The sequence below is a fragment of the Gallus gallus genome, chromosome 14 (assembly GCF_016699485.2).
Source record: "Gallus gallus isolate bGalGal1 chromosome 14, bGalGal1.mat.broiler.GRCg7b, whole genome shotgun sequence".
In the NCBI taxonomy this organism is placed as follows: domain Eukaryota; kingdom Metazoa; phylum Chordata; class Aves; order Galliformes; family Phasianidae; genus Gallus; species Gallus gallus.
The window spans coordinates 3,251,237-3,276,211 of NC_052545.1; the positions used below are offsets into that span (position 1 = coordinate 3,251,237).

The 24,975-nt window shown below is 44.8% G+C and overlaps 1 protein-coding gene across 4 annotated transcripts in view; it reads right to left on the bottom strand.

The window, feature by feature from the left end:
• The window catches only part of TTYH3 (tweety family member 3), a 70,163-nt gene that overhangs the window by 6,924 nt on the left and 38,264 nt on the right, over window positions 1–24,975 (bottom strand). For 2 of the 4 annotated variants that reach the window (XR_003077701.3, XM_015294353.4), the window contains exons 3-14: window positions 22,479–22,590; window positions 21,487–21,707; window positions 20,624–20,719; window positions 18,677–18,749; window positions 18,247–18,322; window positions 11,803–11,858; window positions 10,540–10,632; window positions 10,337–10,429; window positions 9,485–9,621; window positions 7,330–7,506; window positions 6,343–6,418; window positions 4,194–4,295 (exon numbers count right to left, since the gene is read on the bottom strand). Coding sequence is in view for 3 of the 4 variants with exons in the window: in XM_015294353.4 (XP_015149839.1) it covers window positions 4,215–4,295; window positions 6,343–6,418; window positions 7,330–7,506; window positions 9,485–9,621; window positions 10,337–10,429; window positions 10,540–10,632; window positions 11,803–11,858; window positions 18,247–18,322; window positions 18,677–18,749; window positions 20,624–20,719; window positions 21,487–21,707; window positions 22,479–22,590 (1,291 nt within the window). In the remaining variant the exon portion in view is untranslated. The remainder of the gene's footprint in view (window positions 1–4,193; window positions 4,296–6,342; window positions 6,419–7,329; window positions 7,507–9,484; window positions 9,622–10,336; window positions 10,430–10,539; window positions 10,633–11,802; window positions 11,859–18,246; window positions 18,323–18,676; window positions 18,750–20,623; window positions 20,720–21,486; window positions 21,708–22,478; window positions 22,591–24,975) is intronic. The other 2 variants (XM_015294354.4, XM_015294355.4) reach the window with 2 other exon arrangements.

Here is a 24,975-nt window from a genome sequence, read left to right on the forward strand (position 1 = left end):
CCATGATTTATCTTGCCCGCTGGGAAAGAACATTATGAGGCATCCTTAGGCTTTCAAAAGCCTGGCTATTCAAAGGAGGTTTCAGAGATTTAACAGCATTTTCAGTTTTCCTTCAAAGACCAAACCGGGCTGAACCTCTGTACAATAGAAGAGAGATGCTGCTCCTTCAGCAGGGCTGACCCCATTGGCAGAAGACGAAGATACCTGTGGCTTATTTGCACACTCATCTTTTACTATCTTCCATAATGGGAAAAATTCCTGCAGAACATGGATCTTAATATAAAACTCTGGCCCAGAAACAGCATCTATATTTAGAAGACAAAGGGTATGCATGTTCTTTCTCTTTTTAAGATGTATTTTCTTTTTTTTTGCCAGTGAGAACAAGAGGTAGAATATGCCAAGCTGAGCCAGTTTAAGGACTATACTCCATACAGTTTATAAAATATGATTGCTGTTTCAGAAATGAAGTTTCAGGCATTATTAAAACATGAGACTAACCCAGAGGGCTCAAAGGGACTTAGAAGTCAAATGACTTTCTCATAGGATATGCAGGACACGTTCAGATAGAATAACGTTGAAACTTCCAGGCAAGCATCATGCTAAGAAGAGCATCTTAGAAGGCAAAATGCATCTGATTGCTCATTTTCCATTTGTATTCCGTATGCAAAGCATGGTTGGAGATGAGTATGAACAGAAAATTTGCAGTTGTTAAGGTTTTGCAAGATGTATTTACAAAAAAAAAATCTTCTAGGATCATGGAAATCCTATAGATTCAGCACACAACTTGCAGCACCAACTTTCTTTAGAACATTAACAATCAAGATGGACCACTTGATGAACCCATATCTCAGTAATGTACTCATTGTGGAAAGAGAAGTTAAAAAGAATTTGCTCCTTCCTCCCCCAAGAAAAAAAAAAACCCCACAGTAGCCTAAAGTGTCACTGAAACAAAGCAATCAGGACCGTGAGATTTGGACAGTCAAGCAGAATGCATTTTTACATTCAAACCTACCTGCAATCCACCACAAGGAACAAATCAAGACCCAATAGTCAGAGTTAGGGCTGATGTTCTCTCCTTAACTCAGGATTTTGGTACCTCTGAACCTTTTCCCATTACAGTTTGAACCAGTTACTCCTTCTGTTCAGGGTATTTTTAACGGCCATGAAAAGTTGGGTTGAAAACTGGAAACAGAACTAGAACTTCCACACACCTCTTATAACCAGCACAGCTCCACAAGCATGCACTGAATATTTAGTAACTACATTAGACTCACTGCATGAATGCTTTGCTCCACATGCTGTCAGCAGCAGTCTCTCATCTAAGCACTTCAGTGCATCCTTTGCTGTGAAGCAATGGAAAGATGCTGTGGAATACACAGATCCCAGCATCTGGACAGGCCAACAAATGAAGATGTATCAGCAGAAACTCGCCAGTCACATGGATATGTAACCAAACTGTACTATTCACTATTAAAATAACTTAGACTTCAACTTCTTTTAAAAAAAGGATCTAAAGACTTCTAAGCCTGAGCACAGATTGGAGCTAAGAAAGGCTTGGTCTCTGCTCTCAGGTGACCCGGATACACTGCCTGACACAGCCATCATGCACACAGTTGCACGTAGTTTCCTTTAAAGATGAGCTGGCATAGAAGGCAAAGAACATGCACAATGCATCGATTCTTCCAGTACTCTCAGCACCCAGGTGCCTTTATGCCCTCTTATACCCTTTTAAATACAGCAAGGAGGTCAATGCCTTCTCCACGCTGTTAGCTACCCCAAGCAGAGGGCCTAACAGACTTCTTGCTGCTGTTCCTCCGGGTGGCTTGTGTTAGCCAACACAGCACACCTCCCAGGCACTTACCAGTCAGCTAGGACAAACACAGCTGATTGCACAAGAGTTTATTTTGCACCTCTTGAAAGAAAGAGAACCATTCACATTTAGCCTTGTTGAGGGCATAAACCTTCATAGGTATGGTTAGTGAGCACGTAAGAGTGAGGTGATTAACAGAAGTAGCTTGCATACAAAGGAATCATTCATTGCAAAAAATAATAATAATGAGAATAACTGGTTAATTTTAGAGACCATAAATTCTACCAAGTCCTGTGAACTGTGCAGATTGTGAGTACTTCACTGCTAACAGAGCTGCTCTGGAAGATCACTTACCGTGTGAAACCATGACTCCAAGTAAAAACCATTGACTATTTGTAGTTAAAATAAATACATCTCTTTGGCTACCCTGACTTTGATTTCCTGCCAGAGCTATTTTAGTAAGCCAATAAAGACCAAAGTTTCTGGAGTCAAGTTCTTAAAGGTTGATCCACCTCTCAAATAGCTACAGCACAGTAAACACACAGGGTTTGGTATCATTATGAATGGAAGGTACAACACGGAGGGAAAACAGCCAATTCCAGCCAGTGGGTTCTGAATTCAAAGAGATTTAAGTTGACCAAGTCAAAAGAACAGAGTTTCTGTTTGTTTTGTTTGTTTTTAAAGTCTTGGAAAGAATGCAATGGCTTTTTCTTAGCCCTGCAGACAGCCACATTAACTCTGGGTGTGACCTTAGGGAAACAGAAGACAGTAGAGACTGAGGTCACGTTCCAGCCCAGAGGATAATTCAAGCCCAGTATAAAGACCCTAGAATTTTCCCCCACCAGGCAGTATTTTATTTCCTGGAATAGACTCATAAGCAGTTTTCTGACTTTGCTACAATACCACCTGCAGGAAGCAGAAACACCACCATGAGCCCAGGAGCAGTCTTTACGAGGCTTAAGACTGAAGGAAGTTGTGACCCTTCCACAGGTTCCAGCACCATGCTTCAAGACAGGTTTGTGTTCATGCACCATGGCAGAGGGCACTGAGACATCCAAGTCAGACAGCACGCTTCCCAGCACGTCACAAGACAGGCAGACAAATGGCAAGAGGCAGCAAGAGCACAGACCAAGCAGCAACATGACAGAAAGGAATCCAATGCAAGGCTAAGAGAAGTCCCAGCAAGAACAGCAGAAATAGAGGAATAGCAGCTTTATGGACACATCCTTCTGGGAACAGAATTAAGATAGGGGTCATTGACTGCACAGGCCAAAAGCAATAGCCCCTTTATTCCAACTGGAACCAGCACCTTCCAGTCACTGCATGGCTGTAGCTCCCCTGGGGGAGCAAGCTATCCTTTACACCAGATGAGCTGCCTGGGAGCTTTCATTACACCCTGTATTCAACCAAGCTAAAAACTCGAAGGCCTAATGCAGACCACCTACTCTTTCTGTATGCAAGTGGCTTTCTGATGGACTACTGTGAGGGAAGACACATTGGCTATCTTGGAGACCGTCAGCAACAACAGCACATTGAAAATTCAGACAGCGAAATGATGCTAAGGGGGCTCTGTTCACACAGCCCATGGGAGATGGATGAAATGAGTTGGACATACACAGAACAAACAAAACAGTAAAAGGTTTTGAAACAGAGTGAAATAAATCTTAGTGCTTATGCCTGGACCCTTAGGGAAGTGGTCTTTAAACTGACTCCTTTCTGACTTTAAATGCAAGGAGAAGCTGCACAGAGATCTAACAGGCACTGAAATGACTCTTTAGGACAGGCCACCACTACCAACCAGAGCCTTTCAACAAATTAAAAATCCTACTGAGGAGCTTAAAGCACGTGGCTGATAAACATCTGTGGTTTGGGGCACACGCTGCTATGAGCAGTCAATACCAAAAGAACAGCAGCAGGGATCGAGGGAAGCCAAAAAGCTGAAATAAGAGAACTGGTCCTGGCTGAAAATCTACTAGATTGGTTCTTGCTATCAAGCAGCTTCTTGGGATGGGATTTAATTCTGCATTTAAAGTGCACCATTAATTCCACATTTAAGCAGTGCTCAGGACTGAGCATTCAAGCTGTCCTCCAGTGTGCGCTCTGAGGTAAAGCAGCCATGAGTGAGCCGTTGAGAGGCACGGGCCTCCGTAGCCATCACATCGAGCACCAGAAGCCTTTCCAAGGTTAAACCTGCTGCTTGAGTCTGCACCAGAGCAAAACTGAGTAATTTTAACCCTTGGCAGGAGGGAATGGGGGGGGGAGGTGCAGAGGAAAGGAATGTGAAGAAATAAAAGGCACTGGCCTGGGATAAACAGTGCAGGGATGAGGAGTGGTTGGGAGTGGAGAAGGGGTTGAGCAAGAAGGACCTTTTTGTTTCCAGTACCTGTTCCATTTGCGGGCGCTGTTACCAGTATGTCCGTGCACTGTCCGAGGGCTTAAGCTGCCAGCTCATATGGCTGCTACTGTCCATGGCAGCCAAATACAACTGTGATGACGCAAGAAAGAGAGAAAAAGAGAGTGCAGCCTCAACGTGCATGAAAAATACAGTGCAAGCAAGTGAAACGCTGTGGTGTGTGTCAGTGACAAGGTGGGCTCTACAACCCTAAAGGAATAGCCCTGTGGCAAGAAGGAGAAAACAGAAGGAATGAGAAGAGGGAAAAAAACAAACAAACAAAAAGCCAGGAAAAGTAACGGACAAACAATGCAGCAGGATCATCACATCTCAGTTTTCACCATCTGTTCTCAGAAAGAAAGCTAAACGGAATGCATCAGCTCTGTCCACTCACTGGATATACCCTACCTGCATGGTGAACTCCCCTTCTCCCTCCCAGTAAGAGGCAGAGACATGAGCATTACTATCCTCCCATCTCTCTCCTTCCACAGATAATTTGCCATAAACAGGTCCCGCAAGTTCTTCTGCCTCCATATGATCTCAGCCACCTACTATGGAGAGCTGTGAACACAGAAACAGAAAAGTGCCCCTCCTCTGCTGACTGACTCTTCTGCGGGACCGTAGAAAGGATTTTCTCTCTCCCCACCTATCAGTATGCCCTTCCAGAAACCACACTTATCCTACAGCCCATTCCTTGCTTCACCGAGGCAAAAGTTCTGCTGTCTACAGGAGCAGCAGTGCACTCTCCTCCTTCCCCCACTCGTGCACGTCCCTATAGACCACACAGACTGCTGTCAAGTCAAGTTCCTCTGCAAAAATAAAAATAAAATCTCATCTTTATCTCCTCCCAGAAATCAGCCCAAGGCACCAGGACTCAGTTCCCCTTTCAGGGTATTAACGCAAACAGCTACTGAAGAACCAGGAAACATCTTGCATAACTAAAGCCCCTGCGGAAAGGAGTGTGCTTTTTTTCTGAAGCAAAAGAGCAGTAGGGGAAGGGGAGGCAGGACCTTGGCCTACAGACACAGAAGGAACATATGTCTTGGCAGTTCCAGAGGGATAGTGGCAGGAAACGCCAGTGGTAAAGCAAGCTCTTGCCACACCATACTGTGTGCAACACGTCAGCTCTTCTGAGGACTGTCTCATTGCTGAGAGCAGATAACGCTACCAGAGCTTCTGTTCAGAACACCAGGCATCAGGACAAAAAAAAAAACCCACCTATTTGTATTTCTAAGAAGGTTGCAAGAGATCCGGCCAACTACCAAGTCGAGGATCCCCTTTGTGCTATTCTACTTCATCTATGGTGAGATGAACTGGTCATTTTGAAGTGAAACCATGAATGTGATTGTCCCCCTTCCCACCACTACTCCTTTCTCCCCTTGCCGTGAATTTGAATCGTGTCCCACTGAGTGCATTTTCTTTACCTACACTTGAAGACTGGCTGATTACTAATCATGCTACTACTCAACCTCTGCAATCACACCAAGTTAGCGAGCACTGCGATGGCATGTTCTCCAAGTTCCAGTGTAAGTAAGGTTCACAGGATATCAAAACCTTCCATGAACGTCTTTGTTGGTTTTTTTTTTTCCTCCCCCTCCATAGGAAATTAAATACAAAAATAGCTTCTAAAGAAAGTAAAAGAGTTGTAAAACAAAAGATTTTAAAAAAATAATCTCAACAACAACAAAAAAAATACAAGTTTCATCCCACTGTCTCTTCAGGGCAAATTAAGGAGAGAGGTTCAGCAATAACTCTGAGCTTACTGCTTTAACAATCTTCTTTTTAAGCTTAAGGAATCAGTGCAGTGCCAGAGGTAACAAGAATACTGCATGCAAGTGAATCATCCTGCTGAAGTCACCCACCAAGACACTCATGCATTTCAGTGTTGGCAGGACTGGGCCCATAAGATTACTAACATTAATAGATTTAGTGCTATTGTTTTTATGTGCAATGTCAAAAGTAGCATAGTTAAGTTTTGCTCTCCGTGGCAGGTGAGACGTGGCTCGTCTATACTGCTTCGATTTATGGGCCAGATCCTGTGCTGAACTGCACAATCAGCTCCCTTGAGAGTATACAGAAGTGGTAAATGTGTATTCCCCAAAGTCGCTGAAGCAGAGAGGAGCAGTAAAGAGAGACTTACTGAGGGAGGTGGGGACTCCCGGCCAATGAGCGGGGTATTCTCGCAACGGGGGTTCTGGAAATTTGCATTCTGGCTCCTAGGAAAGGAAGACACACATGGTAACGGGGGCACGTGCCACACTTCTCCGGGGAGGGTCTCTGACAGGGACATGGGACACAGCACACGCACCCCCAGAATTACTGCAGCAGATCAGTCTCCCTCAGAGCTTTTCTTACAGGCCAGGTGGATCCCCTTTTTCAGACACACAATTAGAGCTCAGGCGAAGGGAAATAACGCTGTCTTTACACTCTTACTCGGAACAGCCCACACTGAATCACATCGAATGAATTAAAAATAGGTTTCTGCGAAAAATCTGCCTCTCTACAGAGCCAGAACTGCCAGGCTGCAGAACTGGAGATAAAATGAGGACAGAATCTAAGGGGAAGAACAAAACCGTGTGCCAGCCCGAAAGAGATGGGCCCCAAAAGGGAGTCGGAGAGCCATCAGGGTTTGGCACTTCTGGAGAAAGCTCCAAAGGTCCCACCTGGACCACACAGCTCCAGACTGCAACAAATACCAGAGCTGACTTCAAACACGGGGAAGGAAAGAGCCTGCAGGTTTTGCTATGGCTCTCGGTCTCTAAGGAGGCTTAAAATCTTCTGTCAAAACGGCTCTGTCTGAAGAGCAGAGCCTCAAAGGGATCAGAGCCATTGTGCAATAAGGAGCCTGGACAACACTGCTTCCCTTTTCTGTGGACAGATGTCTAAATCCCACAGTACAAAGCAGGTTCTATCATTTTTGAGTATGCTGCCTAATACGCTGCCTTTCCGCTGCAGTACTTTTAGGCTATCCCAGTAGATGCTAATCAGAAAACATGCCTTTTGACATTTCAGACAGAATCCTTTATCACTTCCACCGCTTAGTTGAAAGTACCAGCCCTGCAACTACAACATCTGAGCGCAGCAACTTGCAGGAGATGCGATTCAGCCTTTTTGTCAGGATACTCACATGTACTCTGTGACGGGAGCATTGCTGACTGTGTGTGCTGCTGCTGGAATGCTGGTCTCACTGCCATAACTACTCCCACAGCTATAGAGGCTGGGCATGTGCACTCTGTAAAGATTATCGTGTGTCTGTCTGCTCCCCTGAGCAGCTGATTCTTCTTCCCCATCATCATCTGAGCTTCTGCAAGAAGGAAAAGAAGTTCCTCCTAGAACCCTACAATTACCCCACACGTGGGGTTTGCAGGAAACCATGGCAATCCTAGGAACCTCCCAACCATCCTCCACACCTCCGCATTTATACCCAGTTGGGATGCCTCAGGGTGGCAGTGTCAAACACAGCCTACACCACTGTGACTCAGACCTCCCACAGATACCATCTGGACTTTCAGACTGCACGATCCCCTGCAGTCTCCCTACGGTCTTCTCTCAGGGCTTGGCAGACAATATGGTTCTTCAGCTGCCCAGTCACATAACCAAAGAAAGGACATGCATCCCAAAAATACACAGTACTTCAGAAAAAAAATATATGTAAAAGAGGTAGTAAGGATGCATTGCCATGCATTCTGCAAAGCATCCTTCAGAGCTGCAATCTGTGTCCTTCCATTCCTTGCAGCAACGTCCAAAGGGCTTTTGAGGATAAGACTGAACTTCCATGATGGTTGCACAGTGTGCGCTTCAGCTTCACAAGTCTCCACATGTATTAAGCTGCAACATTTGTTTCTAGAGCCTTTCTTCCCTCAGAAAGGTCAGGAATTTAAATCAATTTTAATACAGAGCAGAGCAGTTTGCAAGCTGATTTCCTTTTCCCCTTCCCATACCATTCTCCTGTCTCTCCTAAACAGCACACGCTATTATTTTATTTCCCTTATTATGGGGTGAAGTATCAACATCTGAAGTACATTTTAGTGATACTGGACAAGGGTAGAAAAACATTCAACGTGAAACATACTGCTGCTGGGGAGAAACACCATGGACATCACTAGAGCATCCCCACCACCACTTGCAGTTTCTGCACCACCAGGTGGCACTGAAGATTTAATCAGGGAATTGCAGCCTGTACAGCTTCTTACAGGCAATAAAGTATGACATCCTCCACCTCCCGGAGGGAGCCAGAGGAAGAAGCAGTGCTCCAGATAATGCAAGAGGGAATCTTACAGTTCGCAGCAGCAGCAGAGCCTGCTGGGGCTGATGGTATGGGCAGCACGAGAGATAGCACGGTATAAATCTCTCTCCTTCAAACAGACTGCCATTCTCTTCTTGAAAACACCTCTACAGCTGGATGTGGAAGAGCCAAGGAAACCAGCCATTTTCTGCAGCACTATTCCGACACATTTCCCAAGGCTTTCTCTGTGGGCACTGCAGGCCTGGCGGGCTCTGGCTTCCTACTGTTGTTCTGGACGTTCCATTTTACTTTGAACCCTGAGCTTAGGCTTAGACCACAAAAGTCATGTTTCAGGACCACAGTGGAGAAATTGCTGCACAGCCTAATAGCCTTCTACAAGAACAGAAAACAGAAAATCCAAAGCTATTTTAACAGCTGCATGTGGTACAGCAGCCAGTTGCTGAGGCCCTGGGAAGATTTGCTTGAGGCTTATGATCAGCCTGCTTACCATCATTAATAGTAGTTCCAAACAACCCTGCTGTACATGATTACAACCAATGTGCAAGCATCTTATCTGCCCATGCTATTGCAGACAAGACCATTTTGTATTTCTATTAGCTATGTAAGTCAGTTGCCCTAGTGTTAGCAAAGCCAAGAAAGGCAAGTGTGAGCTGCTGCTCACCCTAGCTCTCTTCCCTGTACTAGAACAAATGCCAGAGCAATGCAAGAGAAGAGGTACTGTGCAGAGAAGCACATAGTTCAAGCATGTGCCTTTCTCTATAGCTATAATCATTCATCTGACTTGACTCTAGTCCTACAGCGTACTGAATACTCTTTGCACATAGTATTCCAGCACAGCAAAGTTCAGATGTAAATATTAATCACAACCAGAGCAAACGCCAGCAGTTTTTTTTCCTTTGGACCTGCGCTTAAGAAGGCCTCACGCTCGTGGGATCACATGGGAAAGTGTTCCAGATGCTCATGGGCACAAATCCAATCGCTAGTCTTCATTAGGAAACAGCTCTACAACACTACAGGATCTGAACCCTCTCTATACCTCTTTTGCTGCCAAGTGTGTGGGACACTGCACACAATGGAACTGAACATGAGGGCTGTGACAAAGGAGAAGAGAACCAGGTAGATGAGGCCTTCCACTCCATCATAGCAAAAGCCCGTCAAAGCCTGGACGTAATCCTGGAGAGAGAAATGAGCAGAGTTTCTTGGTCACCAGAGAGTTAACACTGAGTTCTAATTCAAAAGCCTTCCCCCCAGACCACGCTCTCTGAAACAACCTTGGAGTTCACAGTGCCATCTCCAGAGTGTACTTTAATTTTGGAGATCTCAAGTGTTTTTTCATAATTTCCCAAACTTTCACCTCTACTCACAAAACCCAAAGCAAATTTAGACATGGCTGTAAGAGATTAAAATAAAAAAGAAAAAAATCCAAGATAAAACTTATCCACCCAACTTAAGTCACCACATTTTTCAATAGGCCTCTCAGCTCCTTCCCTCTGTCCCACTGCCCAAGAGCACAAGTACAGATTACCTATTTCTATCCTTCCAGAGACGCAGCTAGGGCAATAGTTTGATCATGCTTTGCTGCAGCTATAAGGCATTTCATGGGAAAAGCAATAAGCTGTGAGCTATGGAAACAAGCTGAAGGTCCCTTAACCCTACGGTTGCATCTTGCAGACGTAATGAGACATTATCCGCTATTCTACACTGATCTTCAAACACGCAAATACAAAGCTAACTTGATCCAAAATCCTTTCTGCTGGAGTCAGTTAGTAAAGTTGTTACAAACTGTTTTGGCACACCAGAGATTTGAAACTCCAGAATGATCAGTACGCTACAGGCTCTGCACCCACTTAGTGCTTTCTTAATGCAAGCCCACTTACTGAGTACTCACCAAATGCAGACTCCGACAGTCTACTAAAGCTGTCAGTTGCTGCAAGTTTATCTCTGTTGAGTTTAGAACCTCCTGGATCCGCATGAGATAGTCCTGTAAGCAACAAGCCCAGTGATTATTACATGGAAGCAGCTTTGCAGAACCTGATGCTAGGTTTGTACACAGGTAAGGGAAGTACAGAGAGAGCAAAACTGAGGACTTACCTTGGAGGTGGGCTGCTCTCTGCTTGTTGACCTCATGAGCTCCATAACATGATCTTGCATTTCCACCAGAGCCTTGTGACTTCCCGACAGCTTCTGCTCAACACAAAACAGTGTTTCAGCAACTCACGGACCAGCAGAACTCCTGGGAGTTAAGACTGAAATCTTGCTAGCAAATACTGAAGCATCACCTATATGAATGCTTCAACTTCAGGAAATCTCAACTGATACGTATTCAGTTCCAGTAAAGTCAAGTCCTACCTTTTACCAGCCTGGAAGAAGTGCAAACATAACACACACACAGAGCTGTGGCCAATCCCAGAAGGAAGGACAGGAGAAAAGGCAAGATAGAGAACTCATATTCGCATCGCAGCTTACAAATGGATTCTTCTTCTCAGTCAGATGGATGAGAAGGAATCGATGTTAATATTAAAAGTTGTTTTCACTGGGGTGCAATTTTCACACCCCATTAAAGCATCCATAGGAATTTCACATGCTATAGCATGTCAGAGAGTATACTAAACAACCAGAAATGCAACTGATGGCAATGGTGCACAGCCTAAAGTGTTCTTCCCCCATCCCTAAAAAGAAAGGAAGATGAGGTTTAAAAGAAAATCCTAATTATAAACTGAAGCAGCTGGTGTCTGCTGCACAGTGGGTGGTGTGGGCTCATTCTGGCCTCTGATACAGAAGACAAAGTTTAGGGTGGGCCCAGGTGCTGTTCCTCAGCCCCCACACGAAAGAATAATGACTCAGGTTTATACTTCAGGATGCGAACCCTTGAACATCCAAGGGATTTAAGAGGCATATGTGAGAATCGCTCCCCCACCCACACAAATGGCTTCGTTTTGGGAGTGGAGTGTTGCCACTTAAACCAAAAAGAAACCACAAGAAGAGATTCAAGGCAGGAAGTCTGCAGGTTCCCACCCTGGCATGAATTGCGGGTACTCTGCCTCCACGTCGCTGCGCTTAGAAGAGTGCCACGTAAACAGAGATACCATGAACAAAAGCCATGGTCCTCACCACATCACATACAGCCCCCTCTAAAGGGCATCCTAGACAAAACATACAGGCAAAGATGAACAACTGCTCACTAAATCACTTGCACAGCTGGAAAGTAGGTACCAAAGCCTTACCAACAGGTGGAGCATTTCCTACAGCTAATACCTTGCAACTTGCTGGCACCAAAAGCATTTAACCCACCCCCTGTGAGAAGCAGGATGCTGAGAAGTGGTGAAGGAAGGTGGGCACGGTTCTCACACTCACCTGCTGGAAAGGGTTGGGATATCCAGCGCTACAGGTGATGTAATAGCGGAGAGTATCTACAAAGACAAAAGAGGAAGTCACATTAGTGATGCTGTTCCATTATTCCAGTGTTCTATGGCTACCACAATGGAGGTGCCAAGTTCTGAAAGCAATACACAAAATGAAAGTGTAACGTAAATGAAACCACTTCCCTGTAACAGCCTGTAGGAACGTACCGCTACAATATCGTTTTGAAAGCAAGAAACATCTTCGAGCGAGGAAAGGAATGGATATAAAAAGAGTTCTCATCTTTCTGACATGCATTGGGGATGAACGAGTAAACAGCAGCCTGTTTTCTGGTGGATGCCACATCCATGCAATTAGATTTTAATTAGGAGGTGTCAGACTACTTAGTCAGATGCATATTTCTTTTGCAGCTTTCTGTGCTGGAAAGGTATATTATGTATAGTGCAGACTGGGCCAGGAAAGAAAGCTGTTATTGGGATAGCAGCAAAGAGGTGTGATCCTTAACACCGAGTACTTCTATCAGACATTGCAGAGCTCTGAACATGTACTTCTACATAAGAGTACAGATAAGCAGAGTCAAGATGCACTTCCTAAGGTGACACCTATTTCCAGGCTTGAAGACACAGCTCCATTTCTCCTCATTCACCAGCCTGGTGCCCTCCATCACACACCACCAACCGCCTGGACAAAGTCAGCATGCAGAGATTATGAATCTCAGGCTTTCCCCCACCATTCTATGATTCTCAGTTGTGTGCTATGGAAGGAAGGAGCTCTGTGACAGTTACCAGCCCAGTACCTTGAGATTAACACTCAAACATTTACAGTTCCTCTTTAGATGAATGAGAGCGCATCAGCTTAGCAAAACCAATGGTGAAGTTCACTCAGTGAAGACAACAGCAGCTTGAAAATGCACATACCACCTTCTCTCCTCTCCTCTCCCAACACCTTTTTTCCCATTCCCTTTAATCTTCTATCTGTGGCTCTCAGTAACAGGCATTCCAGGTCGAAAAAGTACTCCAAGCACTCCCAGCTCAGAAATCAGCATAACGTACAACCACGAGTGAATGGAGCTGCGAAGGGAACAGACCTGAGAGCATCCCGGCTCTGCAGCACTTCCCATAAATACTGAATGCACCTTTTGGCAAACCGAGGCGCTGGGAACCGAGTGGTGCAGCCCAGGCTGCCAGCTCCCATGTGCTGTGAAGCAACCTGACAGCTGTTATTTATAATTCATTAGCCGACTTTGGGGCAGCTCTGCCAGCTGCTCCACCTCCCCCCCCCCCCCCCCCCCCAGCTCTTTCTCTGGGATGATTTTGGCCTCCTCTAAAAAGCAATTAGCAGAAGCTGAGCAGATTGGAGGGCAGCGAGAACTGCTGTGTGGGCTTTGCTTTGCACGGACCACACAAAGTGCTGTGCGCAAGCACTGCGCCAAGGGAAGGATTGCTCCTCTGATGCTCAGTCACCCCCCCAGTGGCAGAGAGGAAATGGTTAAAGTGCCCCTGTGCTTCAAGAAGAGCACAGCAACAGCACCCCACAGCATCACACGCAGCTCTGATGTTGGCACTTCTTTATTTTACATCAACAGACTACCAGGAATTGCACATAGGCTCCCACAGTGGTATCAATTTCACATCACCTATATAAGTGCATTGAGTTGCATGACCTACTATTATACATGGCTCCAGAAAGGTTTCTTTAGGGCCTTCTGGATTGCCCTGGGAGTGCAGATCACTGATGACAGTTCCCAATATAATCATAGTTTGCAATTTGTGGGCCCAGGCTCAAGGACTGCTGGCTACAAGTGAAGTAAAGCAGACAGTGAAATAAGAGCATCCCTTACTTCAATCTGGAAGAAGAAAATCAACACTGCTACACTGCAGTAACACCGGTACTGCAGCAGAATAGTGTGGCACTCTGTACAGAAAATGTGCTTCCCAAAATGGCACAGCCAGCAGGAACAGCACCACTGATAGCTGCGCTGCTCTAAAACAAATCTACAACAGGCACTGAAGCGGCCTTGATGCAGCTGCATAGCCTGCTGCTGGCAGTCCTCCTGACCCACTCTCACAGGGCGCAGGCACTGTGGGAGCAGAAGGCAAGGAAGGGAACTATCCGAAATGCTTCATCTCCACAGAGTCTGTTTTTCCTCGAAAGGAAAGTAGAACTGCCTACTAAAGATGCTTCAGCTGCTGGAATCTACCCGTTGCTTCTGCAACCATGGAGACTTCATTTCAAAGCTCAGCAGAAATGTGAAAATGGCATTATGCACCTGCCAAAAGGCAGCAAGAAGGGCTGTAGGGTAAAGAGCAATCGGGAGAAAAAATACATCTTAGCTTACAAAACAAAGCCGAAACCTTGAACAGTTTTTCCCACCATTCTTCATCTCTATTCAAGCGCTCTCTGTTCAGCCTGAATTTTATATATACACCCAGTGAGAGTGCCTCTGTATGTTCAACCAGCAGAGACAGCTGAACTGTATTGCCTGAGATGTCTAAGAGGAAGGAGATTCTTCTGACTCAATTTTCCTGCCTGCTAGCTTTGTTTTCTCCCTAAGGAAAAGGGATGTATCTACATCCCAGTTATGTTTCTCCTAGATATGCTGCTGGTACTGGTGAGAGCAGACTGATGTCATGCTGAGTTTCCATGAAAGAGCTCACAGCCATCCCAAGTGCCCTCCACACAAAGCTTTCTGCTCATCAGGAACCCAACAAAACGACGCAGCAAAACACAGCTCCTGACCACCAACATCAGCTCAGAATGAGTCTCGAGAGCGCTTCTTTGGACGAGCTCTTTTCTGCTGTGCCCACGCAGCCCAAGCAGTAACAGCACAGCCACCACATCCCCCACACAGGGTTTTGTCCTGGCCTTAGATGGGAAAAGGAGGTGGTGGTGTCAGTTCTCTGGTTCATTCAGTGCTGGGCTTCTAAGATGAGAGTAAAGAGCAAGAGGCCAATTAGGAGGCTATGGATGATAAGAGTGCTTGCTGTTATTATCTGAGCAGCCAAGTTGCAGCATCCAGTTTGACAAACTCGGCTGGGCTGAAGCTGAAAGACTCCATTATCTATCCCTGGAGGTTTGCAGCTCCTTCAGAAGAAGCATCTCTTCACAGTGCAGATTTCCAGTAAGAGAATCTGGAGAAAGCTCTTCCTGTTGTTTAGACAGACTGCCTTCTTATTTAATTTTATTCAATAAGTCATCTGATAATAACATAATATCAATGAAAGAACGACGAGGCTAGAAGATGGCCTCCTGCTTTGAAAATAAACATCTTGGCTGCACCAAGTCTTTTTGCTAGCAGCAGGAGCTGATTATACAGCCACTGTTCAACTCCATTGGCTTTATCTCAATTAATGAATACTGGGCGCGTTAGGCACATACATCATCCATCCTCTTCTGCAAAATGATTTAAACCTCTCCTCTAGGAAACCTGTATTAAGGCTTTTTCTTTTTTAATGCAGCACATTTTCTCTACAAAACAAGGGCATCTCCTCACCAGCTAAAAAACATGACAACGATAACGATGCACTTAATCCGATTACGCTCAGCTCCATTAATTCTATCTAGATTTGCAAATAGCAATTAATATACAAACGAATGTTAACATACTAGTTGCCCAGTATCCAACGCTGTTATTTTTATGGGAAAAAAAAAAATACAACAACCAACACTAAAAGCACTGTAAATACACAAACCTGGATCGCTCAGCTCTGGTCTGAATGCCAGAGTATCCGACTGGGAATATTATAACATAGCACGTCTAAAACCAACAACTAACAAAACGATTAAAGGGAAACATTGACCCAGCACTGTAAAGCTTGTGGTTGGTTCACATTTAAGGTTACTTGCTGGTTCTTAAGTGTTCTTAAAAGCAGATGACAGCACCCAACCCAGTATCTCATACCAGCACCATTTCAGCTATGTGATTCCCAAGCTAAATGTGGTTTCTGCCTGTACAGCAATTCCCAACAGATTCTTCTTCCATGAACTATTTGAGTCTCTCCTTCAACTCACACTTTTTTCTTTTTTTTTTTTAAAGCAATCTGTTTTCTGAACTGAAAAACCCACAATAGGACACACTCTGGTGAAACTGAGTGGAACAGTTCAAACGTTTCTGCCTCATCCATTCATACTGCAGCAAATGAGAGCGTGTGACGAGTCTGGAACTGGGAGCCTTCAAGCAGGGCAGCTTCCCCTGGGAGGACAGGGCTGCTTCTGGCTCTCGAGCCTGTCCCTCCTGTAGACAGAGCTCAACTGATCACAAAGCAGTTGCTACAGTCTACAACCAAGTGTATTAAAATTCTAAGGTACGTGCTGGCATCTTTTAACATTATTTTAGAAGAGCTACTGTTGAGGTTAGAGTGTCTCTAAACAGTTCCACACAACAGTCCTCGCGTTGTGGCCTTTCTTCCTGCTCAGGTGCACAGGATGCTCCACGACACGGGGGACCAAGAGTTATTTCCATAGCTTCCTGATCATAAGAACAGTGAAAATTCACATGGGAAGGCAGAATATGTGATCACCTCCCCACCAGCTGCCCAGTGCTACGGCAGGCTCAGAAGGAAGAGTGATTTCTTTCTGAAAAAATAAGGAAAGGTGCCTGTGAATGCTGAATGGTTCCTAGCAGCACTGAGCTGATGTGCCGGCAGCCATCGAAGAAGCCACCCTTCCAGCTCAGGCTGGTGACAGCACCTGCTCTTCCTCCTCCTCAGCATCTCGCTCAGCCCCATTCACTGTTATTTACGGAGCCTTAGCAACTGCTATAGCTGGTGGTGCTGCTGGAGCAGAGCCTTATTTCACTCTGGGAGGTGACTGTTCCTGTTGGGGAATGGGGATGCCAGACCCACAGCCACCTGCAGCCTCCATGGGAATGATACTGATGAGTGAAAAAACTGCTGGAACAAAGCTGGTAAGGGCAAAAGAAATGGAATAGGAGCAAGGAGGGGTGTTCCTTCAGGTACTCAGAGTCAGCCAAGTTGTTACTACACACACTCCAGAGCTGATTTGGGTTATCGAGTTAATACAACACACAACTGCCATCAGCGTCCAGTATTTCCCCTTGGCCTCCATGGCCTGTTTGCCTTCTAGACCAAAAAGGAGACTAGCTGCTACTTGAAGCCACTCTTGCAAAGAAGGAAGGATTTTCACTTTGCACAACGCATTAAACATCTCATTCTCTTCTCCTAATTAATTTCTTTGTTACAAAGACCCTTCTGTAGTGAGCTGCCAGGCTCTCCCCTCTCCCTTCCAAAGAATCAATAAATAAGGCACTCCAAGAATAATCTTTTGGGTGATAATATCAGCCTGTATGTGTGTACTCTTTCATAATACATTTTGCCTCCAGACATCAATATTTCTTATGGCTTCCAGTCCCTGCTTCCTCAGCCATAGCTACATACCTAATTCCCTATCAGTTACACAGCACTTGGCCAAGTGCATGGCAGTAACACCAGACCTTCAGTATGCAAGGCAAAGATCTTCAGGTTCCAGCAAATAAGAACCAGTAAAGAATGTGGCTTACATGTGACACAAATCAGTGTCACAGCTTATTTGTGTTTTATCACCAAAGAAATATGCATAGGGTCTTTTCAGTATCTGTCTCTGCTGGTGAGTGCTCACCACATTTGTGTTAAGCCACAGTTCTGAGTATCAGTTCTGCTCCCAAGGCCCAAATTGGAGGCACCCCCCACCTCACCAACCACTTAAGCCTAAGATAGGAGTGACAAATACAGAATCCATCCATCAGTGCTTCAGCTGAATGCCGCTGTGATGCAGGCATTTGGTTTTAAATGGTTTTAAATGGAACAGGGTAAACAAAGCAATCCAAACACTGCATTTACTATGGAAAGGGAAATTCATATTTCTTTCCTGGTGCTTCTGTTCATTTACTTTTTAAATTAGCTTTCAAAAGATTCCTATTTATAAACAGCATTAAGAGAAAAACTGATACATGTATTTGTTAATAACAGATATAAAAAACAAATATACTAGATGCTGGAATGCAGACAAAAGGAAGCTTAAAAGAAATGACAACTCAAACTACAAACTGATATTGCCACAGTCCCATTGCTTAGAAGAGGAGAAAAAAAGACCAAGGGCACTACATTTAAATAATCCAGGGGTTTCTGCTGATCTATCTTATCAGTTATTTCTGCCTGAGGGCCAGAAAGGAATAAAGGGTCTGAAGGCTCTTCTGACAAAAAAAATTACTACTATTATTATTAATAACGATGATAAAAGATGTACGCATGCACTTCTGACTGGTGTATAAATGCATTTTTTGGAGGAACGTGGGTTTTCCAGAGCTCCACACACATCTGCTTTTCCCATTGCCTGCAGGCTGCTGGGATCTGGGTACAGCCACAAGTTCTCAGCCACTGCCACGCTCCTATGTGACAGCTGAGCCACAGTACCCGTGCCAAAGCCAGTCCCAAGACTTACCAGCACTAAGGACTGCATTTTCTTCAACCACTTTGGAGATGTAAGCATCCGGGTTGATACAGAAGTCACTGGAGCCCTAGATAAAGGCAGGACAAAAGGGGAAAGGAACATCAAGGAACACCAATATAAAATAGCAGTTGAGCCAGGTTAACATCAGGGAATCTTCCACTGCAGGGAGGTTTCAGATGCTGAAGTCTCCCTGTCAATCCCACTAGTACAGCTTTAGACAGCCTCAGCAGTGCTGGAGTACAAGCCACTGCACCCCACCATGGGGGAGCTCTGTGATTCTCATAGATAAAATTACTGGGACAGCTACCTAGAATGAGACTCACAATAAAATAGTGCATAACATGCACTAATAGCTCCTTAATCTTGTGTCTGATAAACCCTGCAGCAAAAGGTGAATGGGACTTGGACCAGAGCCACTTACCACAGCAACAGCCAGCTCCAGACCCAAGGACCCCCAGCTGACAATCAGGGCAAACACCCCAAGCAAGCACACCCTGTAGGAGACAGACAGATGGCAGATGTAGAAACTCTCCTTTCAAGCTAACCAGATCCTTTCACAAGACGCATTATCTGCAATCCAAAGCAATTACCAAACTCAAGAAATTAACAGTCACTGCAACTTCAGATAAACCATCCCATTCTATGTGCTGCAGACAGCAGCAACCAGAGAAGCTTATGTCCAGTTTTTGGCTCCCATGCTTTTTGGCCCCGGGCCCTCAGCAGGAGGAAGACTAAGCTAGAAGAAAAGTCTTTGGTCAGCTCCTAGCAAGGAAGCCAAAGGCACAGAGGTGGCCCAGGGGATGGCAGATTGGCAGATGAATGACTATATTCCTGTCACTTGGGCTATTCTCACTGTGGACATTACTTTCTATATGTGAAAGATATTCAGAGAAAAATAGTCCCATATATCTACCTAAAAAGAAAAAAGAGAACACCAAAAGCACACAACACATCAAAGCAAACTAACAAACAACCCATAAAAATGCAGTGATTGAGAATTGAGCAAATTCCTCCTGTTTTCAGAACAAGGCTGTCTTGTGTAAGCAGTGCACGGTCTATAGACAGTGGAGGGAATAGGTGGCCTGTGTTGGCACACCTGACTTTGGTGTCAAGCTGCGTGCACCTGAACACCACCTAAGTACCCCACACAGCCCAAGGAGAGAGCCAGGCACAGAATGGGAATTCACCTTGCAGCAGTCACAGAGCCACAGCAGATCCTGCACAGCACTCCAGAATAAAGCGGCCTACTACATAAGGACAGCACTGCTTGGTGCCTTCAGCTAAGCACAGTTACCTGTTCAATGTGACACAGTTCTTAATTTTCCTTTAAATGAAGCTGACTGGGTCAGTAGCTGATTGCCTGGCTAAAAGACCTAAAACTGGCATTTCACCATCTTGCTTGGCTCTGACACATTTGCTTCTCTATGCCATGTGCTCCCTTGGGGAAATGCCTTAATATGAACTTCTGGCTAAGAGGGAATGAGTTTCTAATTTAAACTCTGGGTTTACCATCTGTGCATACACTTGGACCTCTGTCTGCATAACCTGCCAGGTATGAAGTCATCTGGCAAATAATAAATCTGAATATGCATTCCAGTTATTAATGGTACCATCACGCACCAGGACAAACTCTTGGCTACGTCAACTGTCAAACTGTCATTATGTTTATGACACTGGTATATTTGCCAAATGTGCCAAACCAAACCAAGCTGCAACACAGGGAGAGGATCACTTTTTTTCTTGTAATGGGGCTTGAGCAAACACTACAAACAGCATTTGCAGTGCTTTGTAGAAATAGATACGCATTAATATTGCAGTAACATAGCAACAAGGCTTCTTATAACTGTACAAACCATTGCATGTTCTCTGTAAAGTCTTTTCAGGTGTGACAACCAAAGGTAAAGAGGATCAGATTGTGACACAAAAGGCATGCTACTTGACTGTGTAAACACATGCAGTGCTTATCATCCATTAGCAAACGCCTTCACCACCGTAGAGAATTAAAGGAGACTTCCACAGCCTGTAAATCTAAGGGAGGTTGTTCACATTGCTATCTCCCAGCTGACTCCCAGGCAAACACAGGCTACCGGTGATGCCCAGAAGGCACACTGTCCAGATGAGTTGGTTGTTTTTGATGTGAAAGCAAGCACAACAGCACCATGGAGTTGTACAGCTCCTTCCTGTGAACATCTCTCACACGTAGCCCTACTCCAATCCACAGAGCAATGCTCTACAAAGGTACTCTACATTAAGAGGCAGATTTAGACTATTCAGCCTCAGATGTCCTTGAATCAACTGACAACAGACTAGAGGTTTAAACTAGCAGGCACTTGCATTCCATACGCACTGTACCTGGGTCAGGACTTACCCCATAAGAATGGCCCTGGAGTTTCTGATGAGCCCAAAGAGCACCAACAAACATATCAGAACATGGAACAGGAGCAGGCCCAGGTATCCCAGCCACCTGCAGCAAAGAAAAACACAGTCAGCAAAGGAAAACCCATGTATGAAAGGGACAGATTAAGTAGTCCAAACGTCTCATGGGGAAAAACAAAAAGAAAACAAACTTAGCCCTGGTTTTCTTTGCAGAGCCACTGCTAATGATTAATTTTCAGAAACCACTGGCTATTTGCTGTGTCAAGAGTCCAGGGAGGCAAATGCATTTAAACAACATGATTAGCATACACAATTATTGAGAAGTGAGACTGCTAGCCTTGCTCTAGCACAAAAGCCACATGCTACTGGCCACCATCAGGTAAAGAAGCAGCACTGCAGCTTCCTGAACTTAACAACATGTTTGTTAGAAATGCTTCAGTTGATTCAAATGTGTTTCCTTTTGTGAAATACAGTTGGTGTTATCTTTTATTCAATAACTTCAATTAAAAGGAATGTTAGTGCATGCTGTTAACACATGGAACAAAGTTTACGTTCCTACTTTATTCAAGTTAATGTGCCATACAATTTCTCTCCCTAGTATTAGAGCACAAGCAACCGATCTTTGACATTGAAAATATGTTTCCCTTCAGCTAGTAATCAACACTCTTAAGAAAAAAGTTGCTGTCATGCATTTTGATTTAAACTGAATGCAGTTTTGCTGTATGATGAAGTCAGCTGAGTGGGCGAAGAGCACCTACAGTAATATACAGCCTTTGGCTCAGCCCCACAGGACACACACACATCATTGTTGCAAAACAAATGCCACAATCACTATACTAACAGGGTGCTGCACACCTGTACCAGTCATAGAGGTCAATCTGAATCGCCAACTCCTCCAGAGACAGCTCTTCATTCTTCCAGAAGGGGATCTCAGTTGTTTGCCTGACCAAATCATCCAAGAACCTTTGCAGTTTCTGGATAACATGCAAGTGGTCTGTCTGCTTTGCAAACATCTCCTCCAGGATGAGCAAATTTGGCTCTGCTGTTTGGTTCAGGGCCACTGTGATATCTAGTACCTGTAGTAAGGCAAAGGAAAAGGATAAGAAGTCAAGGAAGTAAAAGAGGATTCATCCTTACTGGCAAACTATGGACATATTCCAGATTACTTTTTCTGTCTTAAGAGGCTCAGACTGCTTACCTGCAAACCTGAGTTTGAAGACTGCTTCAAACTCAACCCACATGCAAATAATTCTGTACCTCTGTTTTAATGCAGTTTAAATGCTACTTTCTGTATCAAGATAAACAGCAGAACAGCACAAACCCAGAACACAGCCACTAAGGCTGGAAATGCAACTTTTTTTTCCCCAAAAGAGACATTCACCTTACTCCTAAAACAGGTTTAAAATGACTGCAGTCAAGCCTAGCAGAAGGACATCTGCTGAAGGTTACCATGCCATGAGATTAGGAGGTTAGTGGCCATCAGGGTTGCAGAAAGAGCTAATGAAGTTTGATGTAACACAGGAACAACCAACTGTGCTGAAGTGATCCTTTTTGCTAACAGACTTGACTGCCTTGGCCTGCCTCCACATCCATGGAATAGAGCTGATCAGAAGCTGTTTTTAAAACAGGCACAATCGCAAAGAGAAGCCTTCATTTAACGAGCTGTGTTTGCTTTGATATTTTTAGAAGAGCTGAAGAAAGCATCGCTCCATTAATGGAAATTTTAGCACATCTCTAAGCTCAGAAGCTAACAAAAAGAAGGCAGAGATACTCGCACAGCCAGATTCAAGAGGAGTGCTGAGGAAGCCTGCCCATTCCCACACTATCCCTTTTGCTTTCGTGCTCACCCTGTCTTGGACACCAGCCACAGTGCGGTTTGCATGGCGTAAGGAGTACGTCAGCCGGTGGATGCCATCACTTGTCTCTCCATTCCCATAGAAGCCAACAGCAATTCCAGCACTGCAGAGAGAAAAAATGCAAGGAAGGGTACAGTCAAAGCTAAAGGGGAGCGATATATTGCACTGCTCACCCCTACAGGTAAGTCACATTGGTTCTTTCATGGTCACATCAGAGACTTTGACAGCAAGGGATGCTGCGTGCCTCCACAAAGAGCAGCTGGGGTAGTTATGCTCCCCAGCAACCACACACAAAAAATCCCCTGTAAATATTGTGCGCACTTCCCATGCAGCCAATAACTGCCTATACGGCACATATGACAAAGCATCCCTTCTCAGTGTGTATATCTCATTTATGGTCAGTAATGGAAATCTGTTAAAGAACCATTAGAGAGCTCAGCCCTACACAGGGGCAAGTAGAAACCCAGCCAGCCAAGCTGCCCTCCAGTGGCTCCTGCAAGAGGAATGGGTGCTGCCATTGCTACGCCAGCAATCCCAAGTCTTCTCTGGACATGAAATAGATTGTTTCATTATATTTTTAAGAAAAGAATATATAGAGCTTGCAGTGACTACTTGTCCACAATGGTGGATCTTCTCCATCCATTTTCCATGTCTTTTCCACACTCTGATAGTAGATGTTCAGACTTATTTCTTAATTTATCTTCCCGTCAGAAGCATTTGTGTTGTATTGATTTAGAGAATTGGGAAGCAAAGCTTAATAACTTACTGGGTCAAAAAGCTTATTTATTTCTAAGCAAGCGAATTTCAAGCTCACAGACAATTCAACTCCAGCTGCTTAGCAAATTACCACCTATCAGCTGATTTGCTGTAACTGTCCACACACATCAGTCCACCCCAATTATGAAGTAAACCATATTAGCTTAAACCTCACTTATAGGAAGAAGATCCTGTGGATGAGTTACAACCAGGAGATTATCTCAGGCAAGTCAGCAATACCTTTTTATTAAGGCATCACTGCAGGAACTCACCACTCCCCAAGCCCTTCTTTTTTTCCCCTTAATAACAGAGAAAGAAAGAATTTGTGAAGGGGTCATATAACTAAACTCAGGGGAAAGTCAATCAAGACACCAATTTCCTGTTCTCATCTCACATTTGGCTTCTGAGTATTCAGACTTTTTTGGGATGGTTCTCAAGACAGTAAGATTGGGCTACAAGAAAGGAAGGCAGCGGTGGTGCTGAGGGTGGAGGACAGGTTTTGTGTTGTGGGTTCTTTTTTTGCTATAAATTAAAGATTTCCTGAATTAAACTGTTTCTTCACTATAACTTTGTGTTACAGCACAGCATTCACAGAGGTGGTTTGAAGGAGATACACAAGAGGAAGGAAGCAAGTGAGACAACAGCTTTCAGGGTAAGCATAGTGCCTTTGTTTGAACAGGAAGGGTCACCACCACCACCACCCAGATGGGAAATGAACCCACAGAGGCCAGGCTGGGCTTTGCCTAGCTGACAGGCACTTGCCTAGCTGTGCTCTGGCACATACACCAGCCTGCAGTCCAAAACCACTGCTTCAGCTGCCACTCCTCTCCTGCAGGAACACAGCACCATGCCTTGTCCCCCTTGAAAACGGTGAGCAGAGCTATACGGTTTGCCATGGTCACACTTCTACTCTTCCTCACACATGCAAGAAATTGAAGTAAAGAGCACACACTGGAAGCAGAGCCACTATGGAAATCTGTGTCAGCCTCACACTTGCTCCAGTGATGACATCTCCATGAATTACAGAGGGCTTGGCCCACAGAAGTCCCAGCTAAAGCCTCGCAGGGATGGCAGGTAACTGCATCACAGGCAGAGAGAGGGAGGCAGCAGATAGCTAACACTTCATATTTGGTGTTAATACAAGAATGGAGTCTTTCTTCATAAACACCGTTCCTGAAATATTTTCATAATGCCAATAATGAAAGAGAAAAGTCTTCTGCCTTGCTCCCTGGTGGCAGCTGTATATTGCAGGCGACAGGGATTAAGAAAACAAAAACAAAACAAACCCCAGCACTCCCCCACCCCTGAAAAATAGCCATACCTCAGAACCTAAGTTACGTTCAGGATAAGACAACTCAGCATCTCAGCACTGCAATTACAAACCTCTACCTTGAATTTCCCCAGTCTTGTATCAGAACCAACAAATTCAGACAAACCATTTTGTTGTCCAGAGCAGCAGAAAACTTTAGCAGCTGCTTTTACAACCAAATAAAACCCAGGACATTCTTGACACTGAAGATGCAGATTCAGACCCTTTAGTCGGTAAGTGATTTTATTCATCCCGTTCCAGTTACTGGAATGCTATTCTTTCAGCACAGGCTGAGCCCCACTGCTCTGTTCTTGGTATTCCAGCACAGCAGCACAGTTTGGTGGCAGAGGCTCAGAAGAAGCACACTGCAGTCATTTTGTCCATAACACCACCATACAGGTAGGTACCTCAGCCAGTGTACTC